Raw genomic sequence first — 20,855 nt, forward strand, 5'->3', positions numbered from 1 at the left:
GTGTCATGTTTCTTGAGGGCAGTCTTTCCTTCCCTCTTCTCACTCTTTCTTCGTATTTTCCTCTCTTTCTCTTCCTAGACTTCTTCTCTGAAGTGCAGGCAGAGGCTGGTTATTATTATTGGTGTGTTGGACATGTCTGCATATAACAGAGAGCTGGGAGAAGTGAAAAAAAAGAAATTAAATAATTTCTTTTTCTCTTCCCTTCTCTTTTTCCTGAAGTTCTCAGGTGATAAATTAGCCACCTGAGAGAATTATTTGATACCAGGGTATATTGGCTAAAATAGAGAATTCTTTATCCTTAGAGTAGATGTTCTTAGACATGAATCTGTGAGCCAACTTTGTGATCCTGAGCCTGAAATAGTGTGCAAATTGTGTTTGCATATGCATTTTTATGCACATGCATGTTTATATGGCATGCATGAAGATTTATATTTATATTGCATGTATGCAGATTTGTGTATGCATATTGGATGTCTGAAAATGTGTGTGTATGCAGATCTGATGTACATAAGCATACTTGATCTATGTATGTATATATATGTGTGATTATTGAAGGAAAGCAACTAATTCATAACTTTTGTTAATCTCAAAAAAATCTGAACACCAAATAGGTAGGCAACCACTGAATTAGAAGATTTTATTTATACTGTCTGTATTTTGTTTTGCTTTAAATTTTCTGGTGGGAAAATTCTGAGACAATGTGAGAGAAAAACGGACAGTGTAAAGAGTCGCCAAACCTTTTTAGATCTAGAACCAATTCAGGGGCTTTCCTTGAATTCTGATATCTTTTTTTTAAAACTTCTATAACTGCTGTTTTTGTGTATTCAAAGTCAGGGTTTGGGGTGCCTACTTAATTCACTATTGTTATCTCTGGCCATTGAAATAATCCAGGCAGGCTGATGTCATTTGTTCCCAGGACAGCATCAGAGCCCTTCTGGGCAAATTCACTAATAAGTCACTGAGCAGGCACAAAGAAGATGATGTTTTATGGTACAGCGACCCATCCTTGCATAGCTAATTTGTTTCTAACTGAACTTACAAACCAAACGAAACTAACCTTCTCCAAGTACCAAATTGCTTTAAAGACTGAACTTTGTGTTTCATTACATTCCTGGAAACTTTAGTTTGTCCTTTGTCTGATTTGAACCAAATCTGTTGTTTTAATCTTACTTAACTCTCTGCTCTGATTAAATTATCTGCATGCTTGACTCAAACCCCAATTTTACTTTAGCAATACCTACATGTGTTCCCAGACACCAAATTTATGGCTTAGCTTATGCTCTCTGCTGTTCAGCTTGGTATCATAGCAAATTCTCAATGTAAATAGCTCTTGTGTTATCTTTGTTGTTGTTAATAAAGCCTCCTGTATTATTCCAGGAAATATTTTAATTAAACAGTTTGTGCTTAGTTGCTCAGTCATGTCCATCTCTTTGCAACCCCATGGACTGCCCCTCCAGGCTCCTCTGACCATGGGGATTCTCCAGGGAAGAATACTGGAGTGGGTTGCCGTGCCCTCCTCAATTAATCAGTTATTTCCACACAGTTTACTTATTTGTTGATTCATTCATTCACAAATCATTTATAGGCACCTGCTGTGTGCCAGGGATGCTTCCAGTTGTAGGGGAAACAGAAGGATGAATGTTATAGTCACTGCCTTGTACTAGGTCAAGGCATATGGCAATGCAAAATATGAAAGCCTTTTGAAACACACAATCTTTAAACAAACCAATTTACTACTTTTTTTAGAGCAGTGGTTCTCAACTGGAGAGGTTTTAGCCTTCACCCTGGGAAACCTGGCTTCATGAAGATGTTTTTGGTTGTCTCAAATAGGAGATTCCACTGGTGCCTGATTGGTAGATGCTGGGAATGCTGATGAACATGGACACTGGACAGGATTGTTCCTTACATCAAAAAGTTATCTGGATCAAAATGCCAGTACCGCTGAGATTAAGAAACCCTAATTTAGAAGACGCAGGACTCTTTCAGAGCGAGGCGTACTAATGTGCATGGAAATGGGGGAGACCCTAGAGGCACTGCCGTTTCACTTAGGTCTTGAGCAAGTCAACTCTTAACTGACCCACACCAAAATTGGAGATTCTTCTGAGGAACAGAATTCTCTTCACCTCAAGCACATTTCCAGGGTCAAATTAGTGTTTCTCAAGGATTGGCATCTTAGTGACTTTCCATTTGTCTACCCCTTAATACAGCTCTGCCTATTGTTAAAGAGCTTACAATTTAGGGAAGACAAAGGACAGGTACAACAAAAACTGTGATAAATACCAAGAGGGCTCAATGAAATGAGTGCCTTGGGAGCACTGAGCAATTAAGCTCTGCCTGGAGGTCTGGGAAGCCTTTACAGATGAGGTGGCAAGTGAATGGGAGTTTGAAGGAGGCAGTGGCCAAATGCCTGAAGGAAGACACTAGGCTCTTTTAAGCCACATCCTGCATGATTGCATTTATAACCAGTGACGTTTTCGGCAGCCCTTTCAAGAAAATCTCCTTCTGTATTATTTTACATGAAACAAGATTCCTTTACAAACTGTGCAGACTCAACTTGGTAGTCTTTCTTGTCACCTTTTTTTCTATTAAAAAATTTTGGTAGCAGATGATTTCAGCTGTGTAATTGTAGGTATTAGAGTTTAGCAATAGTTTAGAGTTGGAAGCTTCCAATGAATGAATTATAGTCTATATTGGAATATAGACTTCCAATGAATGAATTATGTTCAAAAAAGGTGGACATATTTCTTTATTTGTACAGGCTAATGCTTCTAATAAAGTTGTCCATAGGTTGTGGACTTAGCTTTAAAATATATGGAAAGTATGCTTCACAAACTGTAGACACTTATAAATGAATGCTTTTCAAATACAGTCAATGTTCCAAAACATGGCTATGACCTACAGGAAAATTGCAGAGAACATCATTAACCACAAATTCCTGTTAAACTAGTATAACAGCATTAAATGTACTTATGAAACTATTAATTGAAAAATTGGCCATTGTTATAGACAAAAGAATGGGGTAATGTTAAACCTCTTTTTTTAAAAATTATATGAGTTTCAGATATAGTATTGTAGTTCAACATCTGTATAATTAAATTTATGATTAAAAAGAGCAGTGAGGTTTATTGTAATGTAACTACCAGAAAGTTTCAGGATTTTTCTTAACTCTCATGAAATTGTACGTATCTACACATCCTGGGAAATATTCTCTTTCAGTTTGGAATCACTTATGGCATCACAAAAGGGGTAATTTTATACCCTTGAAACTAACTTTTGAAGAATTCGTTCTTTTCCTGGTGACTTTGTGAAGACCTTATATTACTGTTTTCATGTTAGAAATAAAATAGTTCAGTTGAAAAAAATCTCAGTTTTACTTTCTTTGTAAATAGTTTGAACAATCATCTGAAACAGGTAAATTCGTTTCCTTTTTTTAACCAAAATTTTTTTTTTTTTTTTTTTGGTTCAGTCTGATGCCAACGCGAGTTACTTAAGAGCAGCTCGAGCTGGACACTTGGAAAAGGCCCTTGACTACATAAAAAATGGAGTTGACATCAACATTTGCAATCAGGTTAGTTGTGGTGATTGTTGTTGTTATTTAAGTTTTCAGTTAAAATTTTTAAAATCCAGACTTTAAAGTCTTTCAATCCTCTATTACCAAGTTATTACCAAGACTTTCTCTTTTTGCCAGTGTTTTCTATTAACTGTCACCAACTTGAATGATCAAGTTATTCTTCGTTTTGTTAGAGGGGTATTTAGAAATGTAGACATGTGTCCTTTAACAATTAATTCCTAAAGTACAGTACATAATGACATCAGAACAACCCGCCTAATTGCCACAAGTACTTTTATTCCTAATTCAGTCTCCTGCATTGCACACATGCAAATGGTTGTTGGTAGGGTGTTCCCTTCAGAGTTCTTAGTAGACTGTTTACCGCTCTATTTTCAACCTGCTGAGTAAAGCTTTCCCTTCACTTAATCAGAATGGGTTGAACGCTCTCCATCTTGCTTCCAAAGAGGGCCACGTAGAAGTTGTTTCTGAACTGCTGCAGAGAGAAGCCAGTGTGGATGCAGCGACAAAGGTCAGTGCCACACATTTCGAGCTTTTTGTATCAGCTGCCCAGTTCAATGAGAATGCAGCCCTCAGTAAAAATCCAGGCATGCTTCTCATGAAATACTCATCAACATTGTCCTCCTGGGGAACTTACAGAGGGATTTAATATTTTGGAAAATGTTGAAAGCAGAGAGAAAGATGGGTGAGCTGATGGATCTTGTCTCTCATTTCACAGAAAGGAAACACAGCGTTGCATATAGCATCTTTGGCAGGGCAAGCAGAGGTGGTAAAAGTCTTGGTTACAAATGGAGCCAATGTCAACGCCCAATCCCAGGTAAACCTATATCTCAGATGCCAAGAAATGCTGTGATCATGATTCACAAGTAATGTTCTGGGTCAGGTGCTTGTTTATTTTTGTGTATTCTAAGAAAACAATATTTAAGAGCTATATCATCATCAAGGAAAAACCCAGGACAATGGGCAGGGCCAATGCAGCAAGGGCTGTGGAGAAGTACCCTTTGCCCTTAAAAGCAGCGAAAATTCATTCACCAAGCCACTTAGGTGGCCACTTAGGTCCTGTCCTTTTGTTTGTATTTTCCAGTAACTTTTTTTGAAATGAATGCACAGGCAGACCTTGGAGATATGTGGGTTCAATTCCTGGCCACCCTAATAAAGCATTGTTGCAATTAAAAAAAAGTCTGCAAACAGTAAATGTTGGAGAGCATGTATAGAAAAGGAACATTCCTACATTGTTGATGGAAATGTAAATTTGTGCACCACTATGGAGAACAATATGGAGGTTCCTTAAAAAACTAGAATAACCATATATATGATCCGGCAAGCCCACTCCTGAGTATATACCCAGAGAACACCATAATTCAAAAAGATACGTGTACCCTAGTGTTCATTCCAGCACTGTCTACAATAGCCAAGACATGAAAGCAACCTAAATGTCCATCCACGGAGGAAAGGGTAGATAAGATGTGGTGTCCACACATACATACATACAATGGAATGCCACTCAGTCAAAAATAATGAAATAATGCCATTTGCAGCAACATGGACAGAACTAGAGATTATCATACTAAGTGAGGTAAGTCAGAGAAAGACAAATACTATATATCACTTATATGTGAAATCTTAAAAAATAATGATACAAATGAACTTACTTACAAAACAGAAACAGACTCAGACTTTAAAACAAACTTATGAAAACCAACAGAAAAAGGTGGGGAGTAGGGGGATAAATTAGGAGTTCCCAGGTGGCTCAGTTGGTAAAGAATCCGCCTGCCAATGCAAAAGACTCAGGTTCTATCCCTGGGTTGGAAAGATCCCCTGGAATAGGAAATGGCAATCCATTCCAGTATTCTTGCCTAAAGAATTTCATGGACAGAGGCGCCTGACAGGTTGCCATCAATGGGGTTGCAAAAAGTTGGACTTGACCGAGCAACTGAGCGTGCAGGAAAAAACACTTCTATATATATAATAGATAAACAAGGACCTACTGTATATCACAGGAAACTCTAGTCAATATTGTATAATAATGTATATAGCAAACAAATCTGAAAAAGTATGACCATATGTATATGCATAGCCAAATCATTTTGCTATACACCTGAAACTAACACGACATTGTAAATCAACTATGCTTCAATGTAAAATATAAATTTAAAAGAGTTATATTCATTGAATGGGCTTCCCAGGTGGCACTAGTGGTAAAGAACCTGTTCGCCAATGCATGAGACTTAAGAGACACAGGTTCTATCCCTCGGTCAGGAAAATCTGAAAGAGGGCATGACAACCCACTCCAGTATTCTTGCCTGGAGAATCTCATGGATAGAGGAGCCTGGCAGGTTATAGTCCATAGGATTACAAAGAGTTGAACATGACTGAACCAGCTTAGCACACACACATAAATATTCATTGAATAGGTAAATTATTCCAGATTATTTAGTTTCATATATATCCTCATTTGCAATCCTCTACGTGTGAAAGGAAGAGGTTTTTCAAAGTCAGCCATCTGTAGACTGGTATGTAAGGCTGGTAGTGATAAACACAAATGATTGGAGAATCTCTGTAATGTAGAGGCTTATTCTATTTTATGATGTTAGCTAAAGTCCAGTATGGTCAATTCCTATTTACTAACCGAGGCATCGTTGTTGCTCCCTGAAACAGGTTAGGGGGAAAAAAAAGCAGAAGAAACTTTAAAATCCCCAAACATTAAAATTTCCAGATTGTTTGTAATGGATATGCACCCATCAGTCTTTCAGAAGATTCTCCTACAAGCTCTCAGAGTCCTGCATGGAGCTCTAACAAAAATACTAATAGATTATCATTTGGTGGACTTTGAGTCCAAAAAAATTAAGTTCACTTTATTGGTCTAAACATTATCCAAATTATTCATTATGTGAGTCCCCCAGAGATGTGAGCTTGTGTAGGAGAGCATACATCATCATAATATGTAAATATCCACTAAGGACCTGACTATTTTTTTTTAATTTTATTGAAGTATAGTTGACCTGCCATGTTGTGTTCGTTTCTACTGTACAACAACGTGACTCGATTATACATTTATATATATATTCTTTTTCATATTCTTGTCTATTATGGTTTATCACAGGATATTGAATATAGTTCCCTGTGTTACAGAGTAGTATCTTATTTATCCATTCCCCGTATAATCATTCTCTGCTAATCCCAAACTCCCAATCCTTCCCCCTCACTTGGCAACGGCAAGTCTTTTCTCCGTGTCTGTGAGTCTGTTTCTGTTTCATAGATAGGTTCATTTCTATCATATTTTAGATTCCACATATAAATGATATCATATGGTGTTTGTCTTTCTCTTTCTGACTTACTTCGTTTAGTATGATAATCTCTAAGGACCTGACCATTTTAAGAACTGACCTCTACTCAAACATTCCTTCCAGCTGAAGGCTGACATCTATCCTTGTTCCTCAATATCTACCCCAGGGTGTTAGGTTGAACAAATTGACTATAGAACAAAGCTGCAAGTTTTCCAAAAGATATAGGATATCATGAAGTCAGGAAAAATGATGCTAGAGGACTGCTGGACCCACAGCCAAGTGAGGTCGTGGCTTTCTGGCAGGAGTAGACCAGACTGTATGAAGAATCAGGATGATTTCCTGACAGATGTTTCCAACTTGAATGATTTGAGAATCAACATGTTAAATGAAGGAAAAAATTAGTCTGAAAATAAAAAGTGAAGGCTGTCGACCCATCATATAGTTTTGTTGGAAATGAAAATCATACTTTCTCCCCCGGAATCATAGTTGGTTTAGTCTTCATTCATTCTGTGAACTCATACACAATGCAGTTATAACCTACGTTTTGTTAAATCGTATAAATTCGCTTTTACAATTTCTGGTTTTCTCTTTCAAGATGAAGTCTCAATCTAACTTTTTTCATTATTTACTGTGGCCTTTTGATCTCCACCTTAAGTGCGCTTGGTTTCCTCAGCTTTTTCCAGTACTGATTATCTTTGAATAACAGGAGCCTCTTGCACTTTATGGGTCCACAGAATTGCAGTGACTTTCCACCTTGTTACTTCAGCCGTATTGATGCCATTAAATATCAGTGTTGCAGAAAAGAAACTGAAAGGTTGCTGCTGAGCCATGAAAGAAGCCAGGATTCTTGGCCTCCAGAGGAGAGGAATTCAATCCAGGGCCGGGGACGAGGCTTGATTGCTTAGAGCTTTTGTGTAATAAAGTTTTATTGAAGTATAAAAGAGATAGAGAAAGCTTCTGACATAGACATCAGAAGGGGGCAGAAAGAGCCCCCCTGTGCTAGCCTTTAGCAGTATGTCATATACCTATAAGCAAGCTGTTGATTAGAGAAAGGAAATGTCTCAAACCTCAGAGTGGCATCAGGCCCCTTACCCACAACACGCATTCTGAGATAACATTGACACAAAGTGAGTCATCTCAGGCCATAAAACGAATGATGTGAATCTTGAAAAAAGGCAGGTTTCTACATAAATATACAGTTTCATTAACATAGATTAGGAGAACAATGTATGAGTAAAACGTACTGGTCTGTTGAGCCCTTATGGATTCTGAGTCTTGAGTGGAACTGACATGAAGAAAGACAAGAGTCTAGAGTAAATACATAGTTTATTAACATAGCTTAAGAAAAACATTTCCATAAAAAAAAAAAAACCACCTTGGTTAGCTCAGGGTTTGAGAAAAGTTAAGTTCCGGTGGAACCAGGTGTCCTCATGGCAACACAGAATTTTAAGAGAAACCTCCTTTTAATTTTGTATAGAGAAGGGAAAATAGTCTGGCACTTGTAGTTTGTTTCCTCCTGCCACCTAAGAGAGAGAAAATGCCTGACGCTTGCAGCCTGTTTCCTCCGTTTGGAGACCCCTGGCCTTCCTGCCTGTTACCCTCTCAAAACTGTTCTTCCAACCACATGGTTTCTTGTGTAATTGGTCGAATCTTTAGTTCCCTGTGGTTGGACTTTTGTTCCATGGTTTATGCCACCTGTTCTGATTCCCAGTGAGAGCTCACTTAGAGTAATAACTTTTTTCCAGAAAGGAGTGATATAAAGTTGAATATTGACAAATATGAGAGAAATACAGACCAGCTGACCACAAGAGAAGCATTATGCTTTTCAACCAATTATGTTTAAATGCCTCTATGATCTTTTTCACTCAGGAAGTAGCTGGTGTTAAGCTCTGAGGTAGTGGGAAATAATTTAGTCCATTTTCATTTTCTTCTTTTTTTCCCCCAAGGGAGAGACAGTTAGCCTCCCCATATTGTAAACAATGTACACATTCTCGACTAATGATCAAAGGAGGCATACTTTTAAACCTTCTCTCCAATGTCTGGGAGAAGCTGTAGTCAAAATAAAATCCTAACCAGATTTGATTTCAATTTATACACATTCTCTTCTGATGATGAAGTGCGGAAGAAGAACATGGGCTGTGAAATGCACTGTTCCTTGCAGCTGTGCTTGGAATACCCAGCCACACACTTGACAGTAAAAACCTGCCCCCCTTCCTCTAGACACCTGCCCTCAGAAACCTCCTGAACTGCATCATTCTACGGATGGAGTAAGTAATGAGATCACCACACAGCTGAATGGGGTTTCAAAGATAATTCCTGGTAGCAGCTTTACAAAAGGAACTTTCATAAAGAACAACAAGCAATACCACCATGAAGTGCAATGAAATTCCATTTAGGTGGCAGAACATCAGAGGAATATTAATATTCAAGAACAACAATATTCCTGTCCACGTGAAATTTTATCCTATGTAGATAATAATTAATTGCCAATGAGGAACAGTATCAAAAGAACCCCTCACCTTCCTTAAATATAAAAATTCTCCTGGAAAATAAAAATAGCATTGGACAATATCAAGTTCTGATGAACTGAGACTCTGTAAACTAGGTGTTTATAGATATTCTTGTAATAATTCTTGTCATTGCCTTGATCTTAGGTCTTAATTAGTAGTTAACTCTTTCTTATATTACTTAATGTTCCAGGAAATCATTTAGGCCTCCTCTGAGAAAGAAATGGGGTTAGATAACTAAATTATGATTTTAAAGAACTCTAATTTAAGTCCTTGGTACTTTATATAAAATACAACAATGATTTTAACAGTGTTTGCTCTTGAAAAATCCTAAACTGTCATGTCAAATGACATCCCTCATGCTTTTCTCTTTCTCTGTCTTTATTCCATAAGACACCAACCATATTTATTAAAAAAAGCTGCTGCTGCTGCTGCTAAGTCGCTTCAGTCGTGTCCAACTCTATGCAACCCCGTAGACGGCAGCCCACCAAGCTCCATGGGATTCTATTTCAAATAATATTTTCGCTATCAAAGTATTCTAAATGGACAGGTTTTCACAGTGGTTTTAACAAAGACAAAGCCCTTTAATTAAATCAATTTTTCTTTGGTCTTTCTGTATTTTTAATGTTTCCTATTGAGGAGGAGGTCAGATCCTGATGAAGCTAGACAATGGATGTGATCCAAATAGAGCCTTTCTGACCTTCAAACTCATAGCATATCTCTGATGTAAACAGCCTTCAGAAAAATTAGTATCATATACGAATCAGTACACATTTATTACCAAGCCCTTAATATTTTAATTAGAAACAGGACTTTTGATATACAAAGGCTTAGTTAGAGGAAACTAGCATAGATAAGAAAATTTCAAGGATGAAATTTAAGCCCTTATTTTATTTCATTTTATTTCATTTTTATTTTATTTTAGTGGATCTAGGCAGCATGCCTCAGTACTATCTATAAAACTATAAGTCTACAACTTTGCATACTTCTAATAACACAACAGTTATAATAACACTGAAATGCCTTCAGAGCAGAGGGAATTGAAGATATTGGATAAAGTCAGGTATCAAGAAGCATATTCAGTCTTGAGCTGTTCTGCTTTTTGAGAATTCAGTCTATTGTTGCTACAGAAAAGAAAAATGTAAATTGGGCCACCCATATGTTCCTTTTTGGTCAGCTGTTTGTTTTGGAAATTTCCTAAGTTAGGAAATTAATATAAAACCAGTGATGTACTTTTTTCTCTTAAGAGAAAAATAACATCTTTCCTGAAATCTGACCATTTTCCTAATCCAAGTACCATTTCACAGAAAAGCATTACAGCTCTAGGTCATCCACACTGAATTTGCTGGTACCTTAAGCCTCTTTGCACTAGAGAGTAATGGTAATAGCTTTTTTCACTCTTTCCAAAGGGTGCTTAGAATTATCTCCCTATAACATAACTAAATGCTGTGTATGTGTTCTCACAGCTTCTTAATCCTTTCCTGAAAGGTGATTTCTTATTAATTGGTGTTAATTTCTATTGCTTTAATCCAAATAACTTCAGCAATTTGGAATTCTCTGAGGAACCCATAGAACACAAGGCTAAAGAAGCTTTCAGAAAGCTTTGGAAACTAGGTAGTTGGAGTGAGAGAACCTAAGCTAAAGGGTAATAAGATTGTCCTTTGATACGTTCCCTACAGGTCATCCGAGGGTGGGGAGGGGAGCTTTGGTAGGAAACAGGACTGAGAGGATTGGAGAGTAGTCATGGGACTGCATGCAGACCCATCCTTGACATGCGCCGACCTTGTGGTTGAAGAAGGGCTGGCCAATTTGCATCAAAGTCCAGCCAAGACCAGTCCTACCTAAACATCAGGGAAAACATAGTTCCTCTAAAGAAAAAGCAGTGCTGCCAAATGAAGGGACCAAAATAAACACACACACACACTCAAATGCCCCCTATAAAAGTGAGATTTCCTTGATGGAGGCCTCATCAAAAATCATTTTATCAGTGTGGTCAACAGAAGTAAAATGAGACCATTCAATGCCATATATTGTGTGATTCCACTTACATGAAATGTTTGCAATAGACAAATCTGTGAAGATGGAAAGCAGATGAGTGGTTGCCAGAGATCATGAGGAGGGGCAAATGAGGTACGATTACTAATGGTCCCTTTCTGAGGTGACGAAATGTTCTGGAATTAGGTGGTGAGGATATTTTCCCAAATTTGCGAACAGATGAAAACAACACTAAATTTTACACTTTGAGAAAGTGAGTTTATTCATATGTGAATTATATATCCATAACAATTTATAAAGTTAAAAAAGTATGAAAGCATGTGACCATTCAGAAAATGACCAGCTTTCAAGCCATGGCTATACAGTGTCAAGCATTCAAAAAAGAAAAAGAAAAGCTATTGTGGAAACAGAGCCCCATCTCACTGTGACTCATATCTGCAGATTATTTCTGAAATTCCAGCATTTCACCCTCTGCCATGATGAAGAAGGCAACGGGATGATGTAGAAGTGGTCCTTCTTATGAGTCACTCTGTAGAAACTCCAGGTCGACAAGAGCAGCATCTCCTAAAGCTCAGTGCCTAGTTTTGGATTCTCTTCACAGGTCAGGAAATGTTTGGTTCTGGCAGGTTTCCTCAAGAAGAGTGCAAGTACACTGGGCTAGAAACCAGACATGCAGCAGGACCAGTGTTTCCTAGATAATCTTAAACTACAACAGATCTCTGCCCTGGAGTTGAGACACCACTGACATATATTATCTACTTGATATTTATGTCTCAGAAAATAATATCCATTTTGGAATTTTTTCTTAAAAACTTTACTCCTAAAATCTGAATATTTGGTCTGAAAATTTTGGGTGATATGTAAAGAAAGATACTCAGTTCATAGAGTGATAGGGAAAATCCACCTTTTCTTTTTAATATTTTAAATTTTTTTTCCCTTTTTTGGTTAAGAGATATTTAAATCAACCAAGAGTTGAACACTCTTTCATTTTGGTCAAATAATTGAAAAGGAGAAAAAAGTAATATGCTAAAAGGTCTAAACTAGCTTTCAGTTTCCCTCATAGGTCTGGGAAGAGTGACAAAGATGAAACCCACCTCTCCCCCCCACCCTACCCCCGACACACACATTGGATTGCAGTTATGCATGTTTCATATTTAATATTGATAAAACCTTTCATGATAGAATAAAGTAACAGTGGAATTAATGATTTTACTAGGTAAATAATATACAGTGAAGAAGTTTGAATCTTGTGTTATACTCTACTGCCTCTAATTTTGTGTCTCTAATCTTGAGCTTGGCAAGCTAATAACCTAGCTAATTACAATTATGTGTAAAATAAGTAGAACAGAGGAACTCTCTGATGAATAAAGTATATTCACCATGGTAGATTTATTCCCTGGTGGCTCAGGCAGTAAAGTGTCTGTCTACAATGCGGGAAACCTGGGTTCGATCCCTGGGTCGGGAATATCCCCTGGGGAAGGAAATGGCAATCCACTCCAGTACTATTGCTTGGAAAATCCCATGGACAGAGGGGCCTGGTAGGCTATAGTCCATGGGGTCACAAAGAGTCGGACACGACTGAGCGACTTCACTTTCACTTTCACTTTTATCTGTTTAAGAATCTTTTAAACTTCCTAATTCTGAGGTATAAACCAAACAATTGATGTTAGTAGAGGTTGAATTTTATGTTATTCATCCAGATGTATATGTATATGTTATGTATACTCATCCAGAGATTTGATAAGTAAGGTCATTATATAATAGTTGATATTTATAATAATGAACTTAAACCTTTGGAATCACAAAACTTTGAGTATTGTTTTGTAACATTTAATTTAGAATGTATTTCCATTTATTCTTTGAGATTGCATAATATATACAACAAAATTTCCAGACCAGTTAGTTAAATAGAACTAAATTCTGAAAAATTTGTTCAAAGAGAATTTATTATAGTTTGAAAAATACCTGTTTTGGTATATATATCTTGCAATAAGTTTTTTTTTGGTAATATTACAGTATTTTACAGATGTGAAATACATTGTTTCAGAGAACATTTTTACTAAGAAGCTTAAGATATATACATGCATTTATTTCCAAGTTCCTTGGCAGCTGGGCACATTTCAGACAATGATGGACAATATGTCTTTGCAAAAAATACAAGGAAGGAAACTTACAAAAAGTAGACCACCTAATCGAATTCTACTTTAAAACTGAAGTATACCCTTTTTAAATTGGTGTTCTTTCCTTTGCTCCAAGTAACCTCATCTGTGGTAAGTTTGAAGCTGTATGAAATTAATACAAATTCCTTCCAAAGTTGGAACTATTTCAGGTGCTTAATTTTATGTAAAAGTATTACATATTTTGTTTAGGAGAAATAATTATTGCTTGGGATAAAAAACTCATTGGGACAATGACTAAATGTATTTTTCTTCATATCTTCATGGTATCTAGTAAAACTCTTTACTCATGATAGACACTCAGTAAGTGGTTAAATGGATACACATGTTTAACTAAACTGGATGTATTGGTATGAATTAGACTATTAGTGATGAACCACACTCAAACTAGAATTATGAAGCATAATTGTTAATTATGCTTCATAATTCTGCTTAAACTGTCATGCTCAGGTTTTGTAATATATATAAATATATACATTAAAGTATTATAAAAATTATTATGTGTGAGCATTTCCTGAAACATATAATAGCATCAGTACAGTAGAAAGATAGATTAGCTTTAAAAAGCTACAAACATTTAAATTGGTGTTTTGCAGAATGGTTTCACACCGTTGTATATGGCAGCCCAGGAGAACCACCTGGAAGTTGTCAAGTTTCTCCTCGACAACGGTGCAAGCCAGAGCCTGGCCACAGAGGTAAGACACTTTGGTTCTTTTTGTGGGTGAGTTCACATGTTTATAGGGATGTTAGAACCCTGAACTTGTATCACTGAGAATCTGTCCCACTGGTATTTCATTACGGTTGTATATTAATGTGTGTGCTCATAAGTTTTTATGAAATACATTAGAAAAATCTATTGTTAGTCTTTCAAGAATCTTCCATGCCTAGTTACCCTTTCTGCTCTTAAATGCTGGCTGTACCCTATAATTGAGCTATTTGTTTACTATTTACATAATTGCTTGAGAGTACTTTTCTCCTTCTTACAATTTTGCATCAAAGGCAGCCACTGTTTTGAAATGTTTTGTGATAGAACATAAGTTTTAAATCTTTTTTCCAAATTTAAGTTAGCATAATTATAATGATTGGATTTATGCATTTCTAAAGTTAACTAATTAGATTTAACTCATACTTCTAAACAAAATTAGTATATATTTTTGAAGAGTAGATAAAAGCAGGCTTTAAAAAAATTACAATCATGAATAGGGGAGTTATTAAAAATAAAGTTATTTAAGTCAATGATACTATTTTAGGTAATGTAGTTTATTTTTGAAACTAATCTGGAAGGAAGATTGTGATCCCTTGAAGTGTATCACTAGAAATCTATTGCTAATAATAAGGGACTACTGCTTGTGTACTCTTTATTTTTAACAAAAGAAAGAATCAGAACAGGCGGTTATCCCTGTCATAAAGCCAAATTCTCTGATTTTCATTCTGAAGTGTTTCCCGAATGGAACAAGAAAGATGTATATCATTGGGATTATACACACAGGGATTGCCTCTAACCTTGCCCAGCTTTTGAGATCATGCCTTCCAGGAAATCCAGGAGATAAATGAAGAGGCAGTTCACACACAAAAATATACAAATAGCCACAAATGTATGAAAATACCTCATCCTCCCTTATAATCAAATAAATCTTAATTTATTAATCAGACAGAGAATGAGATCCAGTTAGCACATGAGATGAAGAAGAAATTCAAAGGGTAGGAAAAATTGCACCTTAACTACTATATTGGTGATGTGGACAACCAGTTGCAACACTTTTATAGAACACTTAACATTAACTATCCAAATTACTATTTCTACACCTTTGTGCTTAGCAATTCCACTTCAAATAGTTTATATGACATTATATATTGGAAGATAATGCAAAAAATAGTTATTATATAAGAAACAGCAACATAATTAGTAGGAACAATTTTTTAAAAACCAGGAAGAACCAAAGGGGAAGCTATTGGATAAATATTGCTTTACTTTGACAGTAAAATAGTACTCTGCACTAGTAACAGTGAGGGAAGACTCTATCTACTAATACGGGAAAATGTCCATAGTGTACTGTTTCCAGTGGTTTATTCTGAGAATTCGGAGAGAGCCTCACTTTTCACTTCCTAGCCTTCAGTTCTCTTGGGGACTTTCATCTTGAAATGGATTCTTTAAAAAAAATAATAATATCCTTAGAGCTTGGTAATAAATAATGAATGGCTGATGGCAGAGTAACCAGCATTTGTATGAATGCAACAGTGCCTCTCCTCACACTGGGGAGAAGGTAACCTGTGTGAGTCCCTCAAATATGATATGTGGGTCACATCATGCTTTTCAGGGAGGATGGGTATAGGAGCCAGGGTTGTTGTAGAAGAGAAAACCCCTTCCTATTTTTGAATGGAAATACTATGTAATATAAATGTCCTGATGACAGCAATTCCGTAGTACTTTTTCATCTGTGAAGGGCAGGTAGTAGTCTTTTTTTAGGCTGTGATAGGCAGATCATTGAGTGTCTCTCCTTTAGAACAAACATAAGACCAGTTTACCATTAAAAGACTATAGAATTACCTTGTCAACTAATAATCAGTAACTCACTGGTTCTCTGTTTTTTTTTTAAGCTTTCAGGCCCCCCCAAAAGGCACTACAACTGACTAAAAAGGAATATATGAGATCCTCAAACAACTAATTTAGTCTTCTAGCAGGAAGATAGATAGATATAGGTAGATATGTAGGTAAATGGATAGATAGATATTTTATAGATTTTTTTTTTACTGCTTCATATTACATTACTTTCAAAGGTTTTTTTAGCTTTAAAAAATAAATGAATGAATTAGTGTTCCAACAACAAATCACATCCATGTCTTCATGAGGGATTCGTTGCCATCACCACGTAAACAACAGCTATCTGATTAGAGCTATTTGAAGCTTTGACTGAATTTTTATCTCTTGTATTATTAGTACTAGAGAATTAAAAGAACAGCAAGAAATAAGATGTTTCATTCACATAATGTTCTAATTACAATTTTGCTTTCTTACTAGCAATAATATTGGTGTCATTTACACAGAAGTCTGTATTTACAGAATGAACAGTAATGAGCAATGAAAGGATTCCTTAGATGAAAAAAAATTTATCAGAATTTTCAACTTGTTAGATAATATGATATTGTCAGGTTCCTTCAATACAATTTTTTCCATATGTTCCTTGTATATATGTATGAGGTCTTTGGCATGGTTGTGTTTTTCAAAACTTTTCCTGTATTACTGTGTACTGTGTATCCTGTCTTTCCATGTATATCTTCCTTCTTTGGCTAATCAAGATTTTGAAGCATGAGGTAAATTTATTTGTTCACTTATGGCATCTATTATGTGCCAGATACTCCAAACGGCAGTGAGGGTACATGTGGAACTTCCATCATATTTCCTTTTGGCTTGTATTTTTCTCTTAAGAATAGCATAGAGCAAGCTAAACCATTCAAACTTGGTTTGGAAACAAAATCTGGAGCTGCTAATTTTAGCTATTAACACCTTAGGACTGGTATCTTTGTGTCTTTAATTGGTTTATGCAAGAAGCACATTCTTGTCTGTGCTAATCGTCTTAGCTGCAGTTGATTTTCTGGTACAAAATAGTTTCCTTTATGTTTAGGCCTTATGGACTGAAACATGCCTATGGGTGGAAATGTAACCACTTCATTTTGCTGCAAAACAAAAGTGAGCTGTCATTTTTACCCCTTAGATTTTGCTCAGGTTTTAAAAGTGAGGTGCAACGTTAACTCTTAACACACAGTTCTTTCCTTTCACTATTCCATTTTTTAGATGTGTTTTTCTCTTTTGTGAAAGTAATATATTAAGTAAATGAGGAAGTGTTGTAGCCACGCATTCCAGGAAACAACTCACTCAGAAGGACAATGCAGATAGTGGAGTGCAGTTTATTATACTGGCGGGCCCACGGCAGAGTCTCCTCTTAGCCAAGGACCCCAACCAGTTTTTGTGAAAACCTTATATACCTTAAGTGTATGTGCCCAAAGCCACCTCCCCAAATTCCCTGAAACTAGTCTGAACAAAGGAAGAGAAAGATACAATCCAAGTTAACCCGTGATTCATATGCTTTAAGCCTAGGTAGTTAAACAGTGGACAATTATTAATAGGCCTATGGTCATACCCCAATAAGCATAATAGAATTTATGATTCTATTTGGTTACACAGATAATTAGGGTATTCTTTTAGGCAATGGAGAGTTTAGGTATGAACCCTGGGGTTCTTCCATCCGGGGGGCCTGGTTTTCCAGTCGGTGTGTTGTTTCCATAGACACTGGGCATATAGCTCAAAGTCCACAGTCCGGCCCAAGATGGAGTCCTGCTTTCAAGATGGAGCCTGTTCTGTCTGTTTCTTCCTTCAGGAGTACAATGAAAAGAGAAAAGAAAAAGCCACAGTTAGTTGTCCCTAGAGATAACATTCTGTTTATCCATCCAGATTTTTTTTGTCCATATTCACAATACTCATGTTTCTCTTAGTGGAAATGAGATCATGTATTTTCATGGTTATGCTGATTCATTTTCCCGTAACATTAAATTACACTTAAACTTTGTACTTTAACCTGTGGTGTTGTTTTGGTGATGTCTAGGTTATATCCAACCTTTATTATTAATGGTTGCAGAGAATGTCCTTCTGGTTACATTGATGCTTATCCTCTTCCTTACTTGGGTCTTCCTGGAGAAGTTGAACAGACCAAGTGGAACTGCAGCCAGATCTTGAAGCTTGGAGTGTAGATAGAATTTGTGTAGGTAGAGCAAGGAGGAGGACATTTCAGAGCGGGGCAAATAGCCTGAGTTTAGATGCCAGGGAAGAGACAGTAAGGAGAATGGAGATTTATACAAGATTTATATGAGAAGGGCCTGGGCAATACTGTCACTTAGGTGCTTGGGGGCTATTTTGCAATACTTGAATATAAATATACTGATTTGCATTCAACCAAACAAGTGCTAGGAGCACTTATCTGTTTTCCAGCAAGGAAAACAATGGTGAAAGTGATCTTCTAGGAAAACCAATAAGACATGAATATGCAAGTAACTATGTTTTTTCTTTTTCCCTTACAAGCCCTCTTCCATTAGAGCAGTCCTTGCTTTGTACCACAAGGAGTATTATTTGTGCTACAAATAATAAATGTTATTTACTACAGATAATAAATATCATGATCTGAATAGAATAATAAGTAACCTACTTGCCAGTTGTCTAGCAAAAATGACTTCGAAATGTCCTTTTGAGTGTGCGATAATTAAAGTATTGCAGATTTAAAATTTGGGAGCCAGTCTTAGGATATTCAAGGGCTTCCCAGGTGGCTCATTGGAAAAGAATCCACCTGCCAAGCAGGAGATGCAGGTTCGATCTCTGAGTCAGGAAGATCCCCTGGAGAAGGAAATGGCAACTCACTCATTCTTAATTGGGATATCCCATGGACAGAGGGACCTAATGGGCTGTAGTCCGTGGGGTTGCAAAGAATCAGACACAACTTTGCAGCTAAACAACAATAACAACAACTTAGGATATTCTCCTCTGTGCTTTCTTTTTTATGGTCAGTAATGCTAGATTTTTCAACTGCAGTGAAATCTGTAGCTGTCTTCTCTTTGTCAAGTCCCAGGGTAATACAGTAGGAAGACTAAATGTACAGATATGTGTGTATGTCTGAATTGCTCCTAGTCATGTGTTATATGATCCGTTCTTTTATTGGTCAGAGAAGCCAAGAGTCTTTCGTGTATACCTTCCTGAAAACAGCAATGAGTATAGTTCATTAATTCACATATAGAAATTGAGTACCAAATATACACTAGGTTACAAGGTATAGTGATGAAGCAGACAGGATATACTAGGCAACAAGGCACTGGATAAAATAGTTTGAAAATAATGATGGAAATTTACCTTTAAAATTATTTTTTGTTTTGGGGGGTGTGTGTGTATATATATGTATGTATGTATGTATTTTTTAAATATCGTTCCACATATATGTGGTACTACTTGAATATGTCAGCTTTAATAACTGTGAACAAAAATTGACGCTCGATCACCTTCTTGTTTGTTAACCAAGAAGAAAATATCCATAGGGGCCAATCTTGACCCATAATCTATTTGCAGGATGGCTTCACACCACTGGCAGTAGCTTTGCAGCAAGGTCATGATCAAGTAGTATCACTTCTGCTAGAAAATGACACAAAAGGAAAAGTGCGTCTTCCAGCTCTTCACATCGCTGCCCGGAAAGATGACACGAAAGCCGCTGCCCTGCTGTTGCAGAATGACAACAATGCGGATGTGGAGTCAAAGGTGAGGCCCTGGGAAACACACTAGGCACACGGCATCCTCCTCTGTTAGGCACCCAAACGTGAAGAACGCCTGGGCTCCCTTTGGGCATGCTTACGCCAAACACTTAACTGCGCTGAAAGGAATAAAATCATGCCCCCAAGTCATCCAGCTGAAGGCGCAGCACCCCTACCCTTGGCATCTACAGCTGGGAGGGACCTGTGGGTGCTGCCCCATATGTGCTAGTGGGTGGCCACCTCAACAGAAGTCAATCGAGAGACACCCAATAATGTCCTTCCTTTGAACATGTATTTTTAATGTATTTAGCCCTTCAGTTCCAACATCAAGGTGAAAAATTATAAAATGCTAGCCACAGTGTGTGCCAAATAAATTTTTGGTTGCTATCTAAGACGGCAGGCAATACACTGAGTATTGATCAGCTGCAGAAGGCATGCCAGCAGCCAGAGTCCCAGCCAACAACTCCCATTGTCTGGACACACAGTACTTACAAGTGTCTGTGAAGGAGACGTGGCATTTGGAATAGGCCATCGTGTAGCCCTTCATTCAGTCTAGCTTTCTTTCTGTGCCTTTTGCGCTGCCGTTAGAGCTTCCATCTGCATTACCGAGCTGTCATGAGCTTTCTGCCATCCATGATCACCGAGAGCAAACTAACCGTTCATTTTTTCCTCCTCTTTGCTTCCAAATGTGTTAACCTAGATGGTGGTGAATAGAACAACAGAGGTATATATATATGTGTCTATCCGTGTACATTTGATCTATATCTGCATCATCATTTTCCCATTCCTTAGTGCTGCTGCCTCATTTCTTTCCCTTCTTCTTTGCATTGCCTTCTGTAGGCTAGATACCTGCTTCCTACCCCCACCCTCAAAGTAGCATGTGCCAGAGGAGATAGTAGTTTGATTACCAGGGCTTTCTGCAGCTGAACCTGGTGTTTGAAAGGAGGAAGTATTAGGCATCCTTGAAACTTAAGGGTACTACAATAGAGTCCTGTGACATGAAGCATCTTGACACTTGAGAAACTTCTCAGCTCTA

At 37.1% G+C, this 20,855-nt stretch overlaps 1 protein-coding gene across 1 annotated transcript in view; it reads left to right on the top strand.

Annotated features, from left to right (window-relative positions):
* The window catches only part of ANK3 (ankyrin 3), a 372,120-nt gene that overhangs the window by 117,654 nt on the left and 233,611 nt on the right, over nucleotides 1-20,855 (top strand). The window contains exons 2-7 of the mRNA XM_040242313.1: nucleotides 3,467-3,568; nucleotides 3,981-4,079; nucleotides 4,287-4,385; nucleotides 14,131-14,229; nucleotides 19,641-19,826; nucleotides 20,520-20,543. Of these exons, the coding sequence (XP_040098247.1) occupies nucleotides 3,467-3,568; nucleotides 3,981-4,079; nucleotides 4,287-4,385; nucleotides 14,131-14,229; nucleotides 19,641-19,826; nucleotides 20,520-20,543 (609 nt within the window). The remainder of the gene's footprint in view (nucleotides 1-3,466; nucleotides 3,569-3,980; nucleotides 4,080-4,286; nucleotides 4,386-14,130; nucleotides 14,230-19,640; nucleotides 19,827-20,519; nucleotides 20,544-20,855) is intronic.

The sequence above is a fragment of the Oryx dammah genome, unplaced genomic scaffold (assembly GCF_014754425.2).
Source record: "Oryx dammah isolate SB20612 unplaced genomic scaffold, SCBI_Odam_1.1 HiC_scaffold_6, whole genome shotgun sequence".
In the NCBI taxonomy this organism is placed as follows: Eukaryota; Metazoa; Chordata; class Mammalia; order Artiodactyla; family Bovidae; genus Oryx; species Oryx dammah.